We start from the raw sequence: 12,679 nt of genomic DNA, 5'->3' as shown, positions 1-12,679 counted from the left end.
TAGGCCCCGAGATGCTAAATTATACGCCGCGCGCAACGAACCGGGGTAACCGTAATTACAAGAATGTATACGCGCGATATACACGAGCCGCTGCGCGCGCCGCGTTGAGATTTAGCCAGATAGAAATTTATCCTCTCTCTGTTTTACGAGACTTTTTATGACATACCACGTCTCTCGGTAAACATCGATGTGATCTGACTTAAAAGGAGGAGACGAAAAAAAAAATAACGGGCGTCGCGAACGCAAAGTAATAAGTACTTGAGATGTGATTATAGCGTTGTTTCTTGACAATAAATTCGAAGGCGAAGGATAGAGAGGGTACGAATCACGCGTCGCTCTTTATTCATGTATGTTAATAAATGCTGGCGTGGTACTGATTGTTTACTAAACACTATACGTGTGCGCCGAACGCTACATGCGCGACACGCTACACATTTCAATGCGGACCGTAGTGTGTTATTTCCTTTTTTTTTTCTTCTTTTTTTTTTATTAAAGATAAAAATGCTGCAACACGTACCGGTATGCACTCGCATTTGATGCAGTACATGACTCCGAAGGGCGGGCCCAAGTCCGCGAACCATGTCGAGCCCAGTTCGCGAATCTGCTTGCCGAACATGCATTCTGAAAAGAGGAGAAAAACATCGTCATTACTGATCGTCATCGGTTGTCGCGTTATCGTCTAATAACATTAGCGAGATAAATCGCATAAGCATATAAATGTCGTCTTATCGATTACTGGCGCTTACGCTACTAGCGAGCTTGCCTATCGCGGACATTAAACAAGATATCGGCGGTCGGAGAGGGAAAAGAGGATATAATTTAGGCGCGAAAACGCGGCTCGCCCCACGCTGACGCACTTCCGTTGCCATAGTCGACGAATGAGGCGCAATTTGACGCGAGTGTAACGCAACGCGCTCGGTATGTACATTGATTCACGCGCATATTCATTCGCGCGCGTTCATCGACAATATATGCGTCGCGCGTTCATTCAAGCCACTTCGCAAACCGCCGTGTCGCGTGAAATGCGGCGAGCGACGCATCATTTATGTTTGCGCGTTACGGACGCGCCGTGCAACGTGCAACCGGCTGGTCGATGCCGCGGTCGGTGACAAAGTGGACGAGTCTCTCTCCGACTTGCCGCACCGAATCCCGATCGTCGGATTGGCTTTGGAGCGCGAGACGTAAATCCCGAAGAGAGAAGAGATAAAGACGAGACCGTTATCTCCTACAACAAGCCGGCTGATAGCCAGTAGCAAAACATGTAATAATACGCTTCATTAAATCGATAACGATATCGGCCGTCTCTTGCAGCCGATATTTCTTTAGACTCGTGTCTTCATTCGTCAGGAGGAAAAGGAAACGGAGAGATCGCAAGCTTATTAGCGATGTAATTATATCTTCCGCCGCTCGTCTTTTCATTTCCGTCCGAAAATAACGCGATGGGAATCATTCGCGTTTGTATTACGCGCGCATGCGTCTCGCGCGGTGTCCCTATTTCTGCGAAGCAATCGTAATATTACCTTTTTTTCTCTTATAATCCACAGTTCTACGTCCAATCCGAGATTGGCGAGATTGATATCAAAATTCATTATTATAAAAGCACTTTTACACGAGGCATACGTATCTTGTTTTTAATGTAAAACGAGAGGAAAAATCAATTTGACTCTTATACAGGTTCTACGCGGTCTTTTAAAAAGATGAAACGATCTTTTTTATTCATGCAAATATCAAACAAAAAGATAAATATTTACTATGTATAGATATCCGTATACGCCTATATATGCACATAGGGCACAAGAGAGAGAAAAGGAGAGATAACGTTGTGGAAAAAAAAAATACATTAGCGGAATTTTCGTGATCTCATCGCTCTAAGATACTCAAAAACTATCTATTGCAAAGAGAAGAAGAAAGAGAGGGAGAGAAAGAGAGAACTCGGTCATGTTCGAGTTAGAGAAAGGGAAATGGAGAGAGGCCCGTTTTGCACGAGGTCATTGCACTGCGCGCGCTAAGTCGTTCTAAGCGGAAAGTCGCGGCCCTAAGTAACTAGGAGTCCGAGAGAGCCACGACACAAGCTACCGCATCGAAAATATGCGAGTCACGCGGCATAGCGCGGTAAGGTGAAGCGTATTAGGTCTCTCCTCTCTTTTCTCTCTTTCTCTATCTCTCTTCTCGATAGCGGCGGTTCCATCGGCTTTTCCCTCCCGTTTCTCTCGTTTTTCACCCGGGGTGGCTTTCTCGCGCGACGTGACACGCTTCTCCGCGTGCACGCGTGTTATAATATATAAATCGTGTTTCTCCCCCCCGACAGAGTGTCCCGACACGAGTACGGCCCTTTCGGCGATCGTTATTATCGCGACTTTGTATACGAATAATCGCGGTGTTGTTTGGGTTGGAGAATTATTAACGACGCCGCCGCCGCCGCGACGTACTCGCAACTCATCCGCGCGTACGCCTCTTGCCAACGGGCGAAATAAATTTCTCCCCTTTGGTCCATGCGTATACGCACGCTATCGTATCGTCCACACGCGTATCGAAGAGACGTGAATTCTAATCGTGGAGGAGCGTGAAACTTAATAAAGCGGCAATATCATTTGGACGGAGAGTGCCTATATCGGGAACACTCGAGAAGACGTAGCAATTATACTTGCACTCGTAATCCTCGCATCCGGTGTTCTCGGCCGATATATTCGCCGATAATGATAACGATCCGTCGACGATATGTATTAACCGACGATCGTTTCTCGCGACACTCCTGAAAATCACCGGGCGCCGCGCTTAAAATCGACGCCCGACCTCGCGAGCCGAAATCCGGAGAGAGAAAATAAAATGTAGTTCGCGCTATGCGGTGCCATGAGTACGTCTTCGCTCGCTAATATAAATAATGCGAGCGTATGGAAAGGAGCGCGCGCGCGTGCGCGCGCAACGGAATGCGCGCTGGACTCGTAATCCGCTAAGGAGGCGGTTAAGCGAATGGCAAACACGTGCTACACCTTTCGTTTTCGCTTTTCCACACCCTCCTCCCCCGCCGACCACTCGCACTTCTGTATCCTTCTCGGATAGATTTACGAACGTGACGTCTATCCGCTCGTACCCTCGCCTCCCGCTCTCTCCACCTCTCGTTCTCGCTTTTCGGCATCTACCCGCTTCGTCTCGAGTTTCACATCACCTTTAGCATCGCGCGCGCGAGATCGTTCGCTCGCTCGCTCGTTTGCATCGTGACATCGTGACGCGAAGCGTGCATATAAGACGGTTATCCGTCGCGTCGTAACCGAGGAAGGAGAGATGCCGAAAGCGCGACAAAAACAAACGCGCGGCTTGGTCGAATCGAGTAATCCGTTAACCGTTTATATCGGTTCTCCGCCAGGAAAGCAGGTCGGATCATTTAGATGATTTTCATCAAAATGGCACTTGGCGCGTCGCGGTAATACAATCAGCGATAAATTTAATTCCGCGAAGGGAGACTTTCGTCGGGACGGGGTAATCGGCGCGCGCGAGAGGATACCTGTATAGCGCTCGATATAATTACGACCGATTCCCGGAGGTGTCGAGCGCGCATCGTACGTCACGTGCATCATTTGCGTCACGGATGTCGCGCCTTACGTAACGGCCGCGTGTGTGACCGTGAAGCGTCTTCGTCTAGACCGAGAGACGCGGAGGCCCTTACCTCCGTAAGGTACCGGCTCCGGACGAGCGCCACTTTCTCGAGCGACCACCGCCTTCGCGTCGCCGCGCCGCGCCGCGCCGCGCCGACTCACGACGACGCTCTATAACGTCTCGTCTCCGCTAAAAGCGGACGGGCACGGGACGCGTAGGCGACGCGCGGTGCCCCGTGTCGTCCCGATTGTTTATGTATGCGTGAACCGCCGCGCACCCGATACCTGTCGGCGCGCAGATTTACGTGGGCGACACGAGCGCGCGGACACATCACTCACAAGCCGTACATTTTATTTCCCTCCCCCCACCCTCTACCCTTGCTTCGACCCGATTTTTTTGCGTTATTGTATTTCATCTCACCACGTCGCGCATCTCGCCCGATCGGCCGGGCGGACGTTCGGAAAGAGGTCGCTATTTGCTTCTAAATATCTTCGCGCGTGTCGTCTCGCGAATCGGTTCTGGAGCAGCCTGTTTCTCGATGCGTTCTTTCCACCGCGATCTCACTCACGCGTTGTCCCTCCTCCTCCTCCTCTCGCTTACGTATCTCATAAAGATACGGAGAGAAACGCGGGTATGTCATTTCATACAATTTATGTAACAGGAAAATGGAAATACTCCTCTCTATTATTTCTCCATCTCTCTCTCTCTCTCTCTCTCTAATTCAATTCTGCCGGTGACGCTATTCGATACACATATTTGCGCGTATGTAAAACATTCCGTGTGTATAAACCGTTCGACAGGCGCGTTCATCTCCGCGTGTATAGGTACAGGTACAGGTACATGTCGCCCGTATATACCTACGTGATGTCACGCGCGGCTCAGAAATGCCGACCTTGCGCCCGCGGCTTAAAGTCAGTGCACGCGTAATGCGATGCATTCATGTTCGCCAAGCCTTTCGGCCAATCCCTCCGTCGGTCGTGCGACGGCCGTGCTGATAAACGACGGCGGCGGCGGCGGCATATCTGCCGGCGCGACGCGGAGTACGCGTACGCGCGTGGAGTACGCGCGCGATATGTAAATACGCCGACCCCGTCAGACGAAATATCAGGTAAGACCTACATACATTGGAGGCAAACGTCGTTTTTCCTCCCGCGCGTGACGTTTAGTCAATCGGTTAAACAGTGTTCCTTTTTTCCTTCTTTTTTTCAAGTCGGTCAAGAAAGCGACGTAATCCGACGTAATCGTATCGTAGATATAGAAAAATCTGGGATAAGAAGCGCGTTTTCGAGAATTGAAACGAGTAACGATAATTCTTCGTAACGAACGAAAGAACAAGAAGACGCGGTTAACTTCAAACTCTTCTCGGCAGAATGAAACTTTCGCTCCTCTTTCTATTCCTCTCCCGCGCTCTTTCTCTTTCTCGTTCTCTCGCGCGCGCGCGCGAGAAAGAGTAATTGAGTTAACTGCATTGGGATTATGCCAGAGCCTCAAGCTTGGCTTAAATCAGAACCGTGTGACGAATAAACTGCTGTTACGTCGGCAAGTGGCTCATTCGTATTACTCCAAATTTCACGGCTGGCACGTGTCGATTTACTCGCGAGCCAAGAAAACCGGCTGCTGATTCAGCGACCGCGGCGAGCGAGACGGGATCGATCGTCGACGCGTGATAATTGACGGAAATATATCCGTCAAAGGCGAAAAATTCCCAAAGAAAATAATTAGTGCACATATATAAACGTTCCGAGTATATACCGTCTCACGGAGAGATATCGGTCTTTCCCATTGCAGGCGTAATAATTCGCGCAGTTACACGCAAATACACGTATGCAGTGGGAAATACGCCGTGCCCATTACGGATCGTCGCCACAGCTGTGAAATAATGAGAAATGGATGATCGCGTCGCGGCCGATGACGTATACCTATGCTTTTCCTCCTGCTCCCGGCTTGACGATGCGAGAATGCGCCGCAAGTAAGTACGAACGATAAATAATACATCGACGGCTTCGTTCCGAGCGAGTCAGTTCGGTTTATCGGAGCGACGATCGATCGCCACTGAGAATAAGGAAAAGGTCTTTGCCGGTTCCGCTCAAGGATGCCAATCCAAATCGCTGCTCTTTGTGCGGTGCGTCAGTGCGGAGAGAAAGAGAGACGGATATCGCGCGGACTTTTTAGTAGAAAAATCTTCGATGTGCGCATGAAACTTAAATATTAAGCTAATGGACGTTAAAGTATTTAGCACAAACTGCCGGGATCGTTCGTTGTTTCAGCTAGAATCTATATGTATCTCGAAACCGGTACGCATTTTTTTCCGTTATTAATACATATAGGATAATAATAGTTTGAGATAATAATCGGCGTCGTAATCGACGCGCGCGCGCGCGCACCGACGACGATGCATTTGGCACCTCGACCGAGAAGCTATGATGTTTGTCGTCGTCCGCGCGTGCACTTGCCGGCGCGACGCGACGCGGCGAGCCCGACCCTCTATTTAACCAAGTTCGAGAACCTCGGCGAGCTTCTCGTCTGCTTAAAGTAAATTTCCGAGGAAGCCTATTTACGCGATGATGATTCCAACACTCCCGCGGCAGATGATAGATAACGAGCGACCAATCGCGAACTGCCGTTCGCTCGCCGGGGCACCCGACAGATTTTGACGACGCGTCGTCAACAGTAATTGCGCGGCACTGCCGCGGTAATGACGTAAATTAGAAGATTTCGCGGTGATTATGCCGGTTTGTTCGTGCCGTTCCGCGAAATCACTCCGCGCCCCAATGACTCGCGACTTAATTAATCGTTCGAGATCCGTCACACGTATATCGTGATCCTTGCGAAAGTGGGGGACGCGTTACGCGTTATCGATGAAAAAAAGTAATGAAGGAGACGAAATTTTTCCATTCCCGCGCGACGAAATCTCCGGTGACGAGGATCGGTGACGCGAAAATGTTCCGATATATGATTTAAACGATCGGTCCGGAGACGAGGTTTACTATATATATAGAGCGGCGCCGGAGTAACGTTCTCGAACAGTCGTCCAGACTAAACTCATCCGCGAGAAAGAGAAACGTAACGCGCAATATTATTTCAGCGGGCCGGCGCGCGGCGCGGCGAAACGTTGAGCAACGCGGCGCGATGTCGCGATATGACGCATCTTATCTCGCGCGAGTAGAAGCGCGAGGGACAAATCGAGACGACGCCGACGGCTCGAAAAGTCAGGACGAGTCGCACGCGTCCCGCGCACGAAAGAGAAGATGTTAAAAAAAAAAAAAGTGGAAAAAAACGAGCAGACCGCTTAACGACAGCGCGCGCGCGCGCATGTCTCCATTAATAAAATTAACTCTCGGATTCACACGAGCGAGACGATACGGACGCGATATGAACGCGATACGCGCGATACGAACGATACGAGCCGATATCGACGGGCGGACGCCGACGCTCGCCAATCTTCGACTTAGTTAGTAATTTTAAGTAAGTAGCTGTAAGTAACGGCGCAAGTGGGAATGTAAGGCGACGTTAACGGTACCGACCAGCGGTTATATACTTTTCGTGCGTCGCAGCGACAAAATTGGGAACTCGTGAAAAGGAGTAAAAATTCGTTGACAAATTTGACCCAATTAGATTCCGTAAATACGATCTCGGAATTCGATACGATTATGCTACGCACATACACATGCTGTTAAATTCATATAAAATTATACTCAATTTGAATCCTTTTTAACCATTCTTATATACAGGTCGCTACTGGCCCTACTCAATGTGTTAATTTAACTAAACCAATGGAGTTCAAATAATACTGTTTTACGTTGAAATAATAAATTTCGACACACATGGTAGTTCTAAATGACAAAATATTATTTAACTCAAAAGGTATTGTTACTCGAATTTTCCTCCAATATTTAACGGTGCACGCGCGCACACCGTATAGGCTATGTCCGGTTGAATTTTGAGAGAGATACGTTGCCAATTATTATAATTGCATTTTCGCGATTATAATATCGAACCAGACTCAGATGAGAAATATCCGCGCGGATTCGCCATTCGCCAAAACCAGACGTGGGTGGGTCGGATCTCGGTGCGATGCGGAAGAAAGTGAAACCTTGACTCTCGGGCCGAGTTGACAACTCCCCCGCGCAACATCAAGTATAACCGACCATGCTTTTCGTTCATTCGCTAAATCCGCCTACGAGACGTACGCGACGCGGATGAGATGTTTTTATCCCATTATTAATTTTATATGCGTATTAAGGTAGAGCTGTTGAAATAAATTTCACATTCGTACATGCGCACGACCGTGTCTAAAAGGGATCGAAAAATAATATACACCTTTTTACGAAAGGTTGGCGTATACCCGCGACGCCGGTGGTAGTTCGCGGTGAAAGAAGACGCGGGGTAAAGAGATGAAAAAAAAGCGCCTTAATGCGGTGCCGTACGCGCGCACGCGGGACGGCGCATACGCGTTATAAACTCATATTCGTACACGTACGTCGACCGTATGCCGCACGTACGTAACGAGGAATCTTGTTTCGTTGCGTCTGACGGTGACCTTGGGTGCGGTGCACGCGGCGTAAAAGAGCAAACCGACAAATAAACGCCTTCGTAATTTTAGATTCATCAAGTCCACCGAGCGAAAGGTCTCTCCTCCCTTTTTCTTGTTTCCTCCGTTTCCCTCCCGCCCGCGCCCTCACGATCGCTCCTTATATCCTCTCTTACGCGTGTGTCGACCTAGCGAGCATACGGAGACAAAAAGATGCCGGAGCGCTATGTCATACTTGCGCTCGTAGACGAAGGCGAGTTCTACTTTGAAGTTCTTCGGGGTCCGCTCTCGTTAATGCGTCGCGTCTATATAGTCGCTAGAGATATCTTTGTCCCCTCGGCTAACCGATTAATTTTCCCCCGGCTTACCTTCCCCCCCCCCGTAGCAAGGGAAAGGACACGGAGCGCGTCACGTAGCGCACAGAGCGCGCGTTTCATTTTAGCTGCCTCGCTCGTGACGAATTCACGAAAGCTTTGAATTACTTTCCAACTATCGTCCACCTCCGATTGTTGAGCAAGGTTACGCGGTAAGGCAAGGCTGTCCGCTACAAGGAAACGTATAAAACGCGAACCGCACCCACGTCGTCTGAGGATAATGGCGATAGTATTTTGTGCATCCTGCCGTGCCTTGTCCGGTCTCGGCTCTAACGGGCTCACGCGCGAATCGAGTGTATCGATCGAACGTAGAAGGCGATATCTTGATCGGCGATCGCCCTAAATCGCCCCGCTGCGAAAGAAACGCGATATATTTTCGAACCGGTATATACTCGGTATTTACTTTGTAGAGACTTAGCCGTACAAGATCTCGTACAAGTGCGTCCGCGCGACAATGAGAGAGGGAGGAGAGAGGGGGGAGAGAGAGAGAGAGAGAGAGAGAGAGAGAGAGAGAGAGAGAGAGAGAGTAAAAGGAACGAGCTCGGGGAGAACGAAGAAGACGAGAAGCGAAGAAGCCGTCCGCTCCGCGTCGCGGAGGTGGTGGTAAGTCGTTTTGTGTCTGCAGCTCGTCTAAATATATACGATCGTCTCTTCGGTGCGGTGCAGCCTTTCTCAAAGAAGCGGGAGAGACACGAACGGACTCTGCCACGATTTTAGAGAAATCCCTGTGCACATCGCACACGAGCACGAGTGCGGCGACAAATCGCGTGACTATACGGCCGATCTGACCGATCGAAGCTAGACCGAAGGACCAGAGCACCGCGCACTGTGGTTCGCCTCTTCTCTCGTTTAACATCTTCGACTTGATTCACATTAGCGATTATACATTGTCAGCTTCTAATTAACACGTGAATGTCTAATCGAAAATAATTTCCTTCTGGAAATCATTTCCTTCAAGGCTCGTACCATTGTATACGCAATTTTCCTCCGTTACTTTAACTTCAATTTAATGTAACTAATTAATATAACATACGATTAATTCAAGAATAACATCAAAGATAATAATCGGTATTAACGTGAAAAGAAAGAGAGAGAGAGGGGGGAAGAAGGAAAAAAATAAAATATCTTTAATCCCAATTGAATAGTTCTCACTCTCTTCTTTCCTTTTTCTCTCTATGTGTGTGTGTGTGTCAGCTCCTTCCCTCTCGTTTCTATTATAGACAACGCAACGCGATAATCGAACGCATCCGGAAGTTAAATGAAGCAATCTGTACACGCGGGAATTATGACATCCCGGAGTCGCGTCGCGCGCGTTACGGAGCGCGATGTGCAACGCCGTCGTTTACCTACTTAAAAGAAAAAATGGCGCATTGGCTTACTAAACTTCTTTGACGCACAACGGCGGCGTTGTCTTCGTGGCTGCAGCCAATTAGCCGCGAATCTTGTACGGAGGATCGAGCGACGCGCTCCTCTCCGCGAGGGCGACCGGCGAGGAAAGGGTTTCGATCGCGCCGCCGCCACGTGAATAAAGCCCATTTATGTAAAACTTTCAGTAGTTTTTAAACACGCGTTTCCGAGGTAATCTGCCATCGTACGAAATTGGATAGAAATTGGTCGAATCCGAGAATGTGGGGAGCAACAATGAGACGCATAGTGACTCCTCAGCCAAACGCTCGTCTCTCTCTCTCTCTCTCTCTCTCTCTCTCTCTCTCTCTCTCTCGCTCTCCCTCGACAGATTTCGGCCCGAAACCTCTCGCATTAAAATTAATGTTTATACACACGGACAGACCGGTTCTCAAAGCGATGACGTTTGAAAAGTGCTGTCAACTGATTTACGCGGCGCGGTGTAGCGCGAGGATTCTCCGGTCGAGGAAGTAAAATAATGCAAAAACATTCTCTCTTTCCGGGAACTCGAAACTCGAACTCGAGATGAATTATAAACGCCGGAAATCGATGCCCCGGCGATTAAAGATTTCATCGGACGAAATCTGTCCGGCTCGTCTCGTCCGTTTCCCTCTCTCGTGTCGGTGGTGTCGCGCGTATACGATTATCGTGTGCGTTGTTAAACCGAAGTTACATTATCGAGAGGCAAGGAGACAATTTCACGGAAACGCGTCGCGCCTCAGAGACGCGACGGTAAAAGACAGACGACAAACGTCGAGTTCGACGATATTATTGTAGAAACGCGCGATCGTTCCCTGTCGCCACCTCGGCGATAAATACTAATTGAGATTAGCATCGGTGGTAACGCCTAACAGGTGTTCCGTGAGAAGTTTCGAAGCGGAGGAAAGGAGATCCGTATATATAGGAAGAGGGTGGAAATCTGAGAAGGAAAAAAGAAAAATAGGCCTCTCTCCGGGTTTCGACAAAAACGACACGTATATAAAGCGCATATATACAGCTATTTCTCGATTCACGCAGGTGCCACGCCATACGTTACAAGAATTTCTTTCGCCATTTTATAAAAACAGTTTTCAAGAACGTTTAGGGGACGTCATGGACGTTCGCGGAAAAGAAAAACTTGAAGAATTTTCTCGTTGTTGCGGAACGGTCTCCGATTCCTTAGGACACTCCGTATTAAATCGGAGTATAGCCTGGCTAATGAATTTACCTTCAACACGCGGATACGATTAAGAACGATCCGAAAATGGTTAGTACGGTTCACGAAAAATATCAGGGTCGACAGCTCGAGCAGACTTAAGCTGACAGCCAGCATTGCAGAAATCGATCGAGGCGAGTTTGCGAACGCACGATTGGCCGGCCCCGTTATCACCCGGACATCCAATTTTCCGTCGAACAGCAGCTATAAAATCTCCCTCGTCTCCTAATATCTCCTAATATCATAACGTTAGGCACAGCGGTAATTAAATCGCCCGGAAGTCCCTCCAGCGGGCGATGCGAAACGAAGAAAAAAATTTTTTACCGTCGCAAAATTATTCGTGGATCAACGGGTAGTTTCCTTAAACCGAAACTTTCGCGAAACTCGTTTGATTATTCGGCAAACGCGCGCGCGCGGCATTGCATATGCCGTCAGACGACATTTCGGTCGTTACCGTTTCCAAAACGTCGTCGCCGGAAAAGCGACGCCTCGCGTATCGTCGCAATCTCGTACGGCGACGTTTCGTTCGGGCTCGACGTAACGCGAACCTTCGGTCTTCCGTCCTCCTCGCGCGCCGCGTAAACACGCTGGTAGACGCGACGGGCGTTTACGGTATCGACGACCGACGGGGCGTCCGATAAAGGAGAGACACGGGACAGTTAAATAAGACAGAAATAAACTAGAACGGGTAAACGAAACCCGCGTGTAAGAAGAATGGAATGGGCGGAGGGAAAAAGAGGGCACACGAGCAAGCCGGTGGACATCGCTAGATCCTTATAAAGAAGAGAAACGAGCTACTCGCGTCCTCTTCTCTCCGCTTGTGCCCTCTCCCTCTCTCTCTCTCTCGCTGCAACAATTCCCAAAGATATTTGAACGTTACGTTGTCAGGTAGAAAACTGTTCTTTTACCGTTTACTTTTCCAAGCTCGGTAAAATATCAAACAAATAGGTGTGACACATTTTGCATTTCGAAAACTCACGAAGATAACAAGAGCGGGAGATTCAATATCGATAACGACGCGCGTGCGGCAATTTGCCAATTTTTAAAAATAAAAGACGAACCGGCGCGACGCGACGCGGCGAGAGCCTTCGCCGTCGAAACGATCGTTATCTTACGTCAATCTCGTCAAATTCGCCAAAAACACGACGGCGCCGACACGCGGCACGCACGGAGGCGCGGACGAAGGTCACGTTTTTTAGCGATCCCGCGGCGCGGGTACGGAGAGGAACACGTTTCGCACGGTGAAAGCGTAATCTCGCGCGGTGGCCTGCGAGTCGCGAGGAAAGCATTATGATCGGTCGACGGGGGGAGCGGGGGGGGGGAGGGCACGTCACGGACGCGCACTCGGTCGCCGGCACGGCGCGGCGCGCCGATGCCACCGCTTCCCCCCGTCTCTCGTTCCTTTTTTTCCCTCCGCGTTTCTTTATTTTTCTTTTTCTTCCCGCGCGCGTTTCTCGTTATGTAAGACCGTCGCGCTCGCGGTCGCGCTCTCGGAACGGAGTCGCGGAGACGCGGAGAGTCCGAGAGCGGCACGTAACGTACAGCCGCGCGTTCGCCACACGTACGAGACGCCTCTCTAAC

General features: G+C 49.6%; 1 protein-coding gene across 2 annotated transcripts in view; it reads right to left on the bottom strand.

The window, feature by feature from the left end:
• The window catches only part of Sog (chordin short gastrulation), a 39,491-nt gene that overhangs the window by 14,949 nt on the left and 11,863 nt on the right, over positions 1 to 12,679 (bottom strand). For both annotated transcript variants that reach the window (XM_077400143.1, XM_077400134.1), the window contains exon 2: positions 518 to 621. In XM_077400143.1, the coding sequence (XP_077256269.1) occupies positions 518 to 621 (104 nt within the window). The remainder of the gene's footprint in view (positions 1 to 517; positions 622 to 12,679) is intronic.

The sequence above is a fragment of the Temnothorax americanus genome, unplaced genomic scaffold (assembly GCF_048541705.1).
Source record: "Temnothorax americanus isolate GAGA-0224 unplaced genomic scaffold, ASM4854170v1 Scaffold1, whole genome shotgun sequence".
In the NCBI taxonomy this organism is placed as follows: Eukaryota; Metazoa; Arthropoda; class Insecta; order Hymenoptera; family Formicidae; genus Temnothorax; species Temnothorax americanus.
The sequence above is the reverse complement of the archived record's forward strand: the minus strand, read 5'-3'. Positions and strand labels throughout refer to the sequence as shown.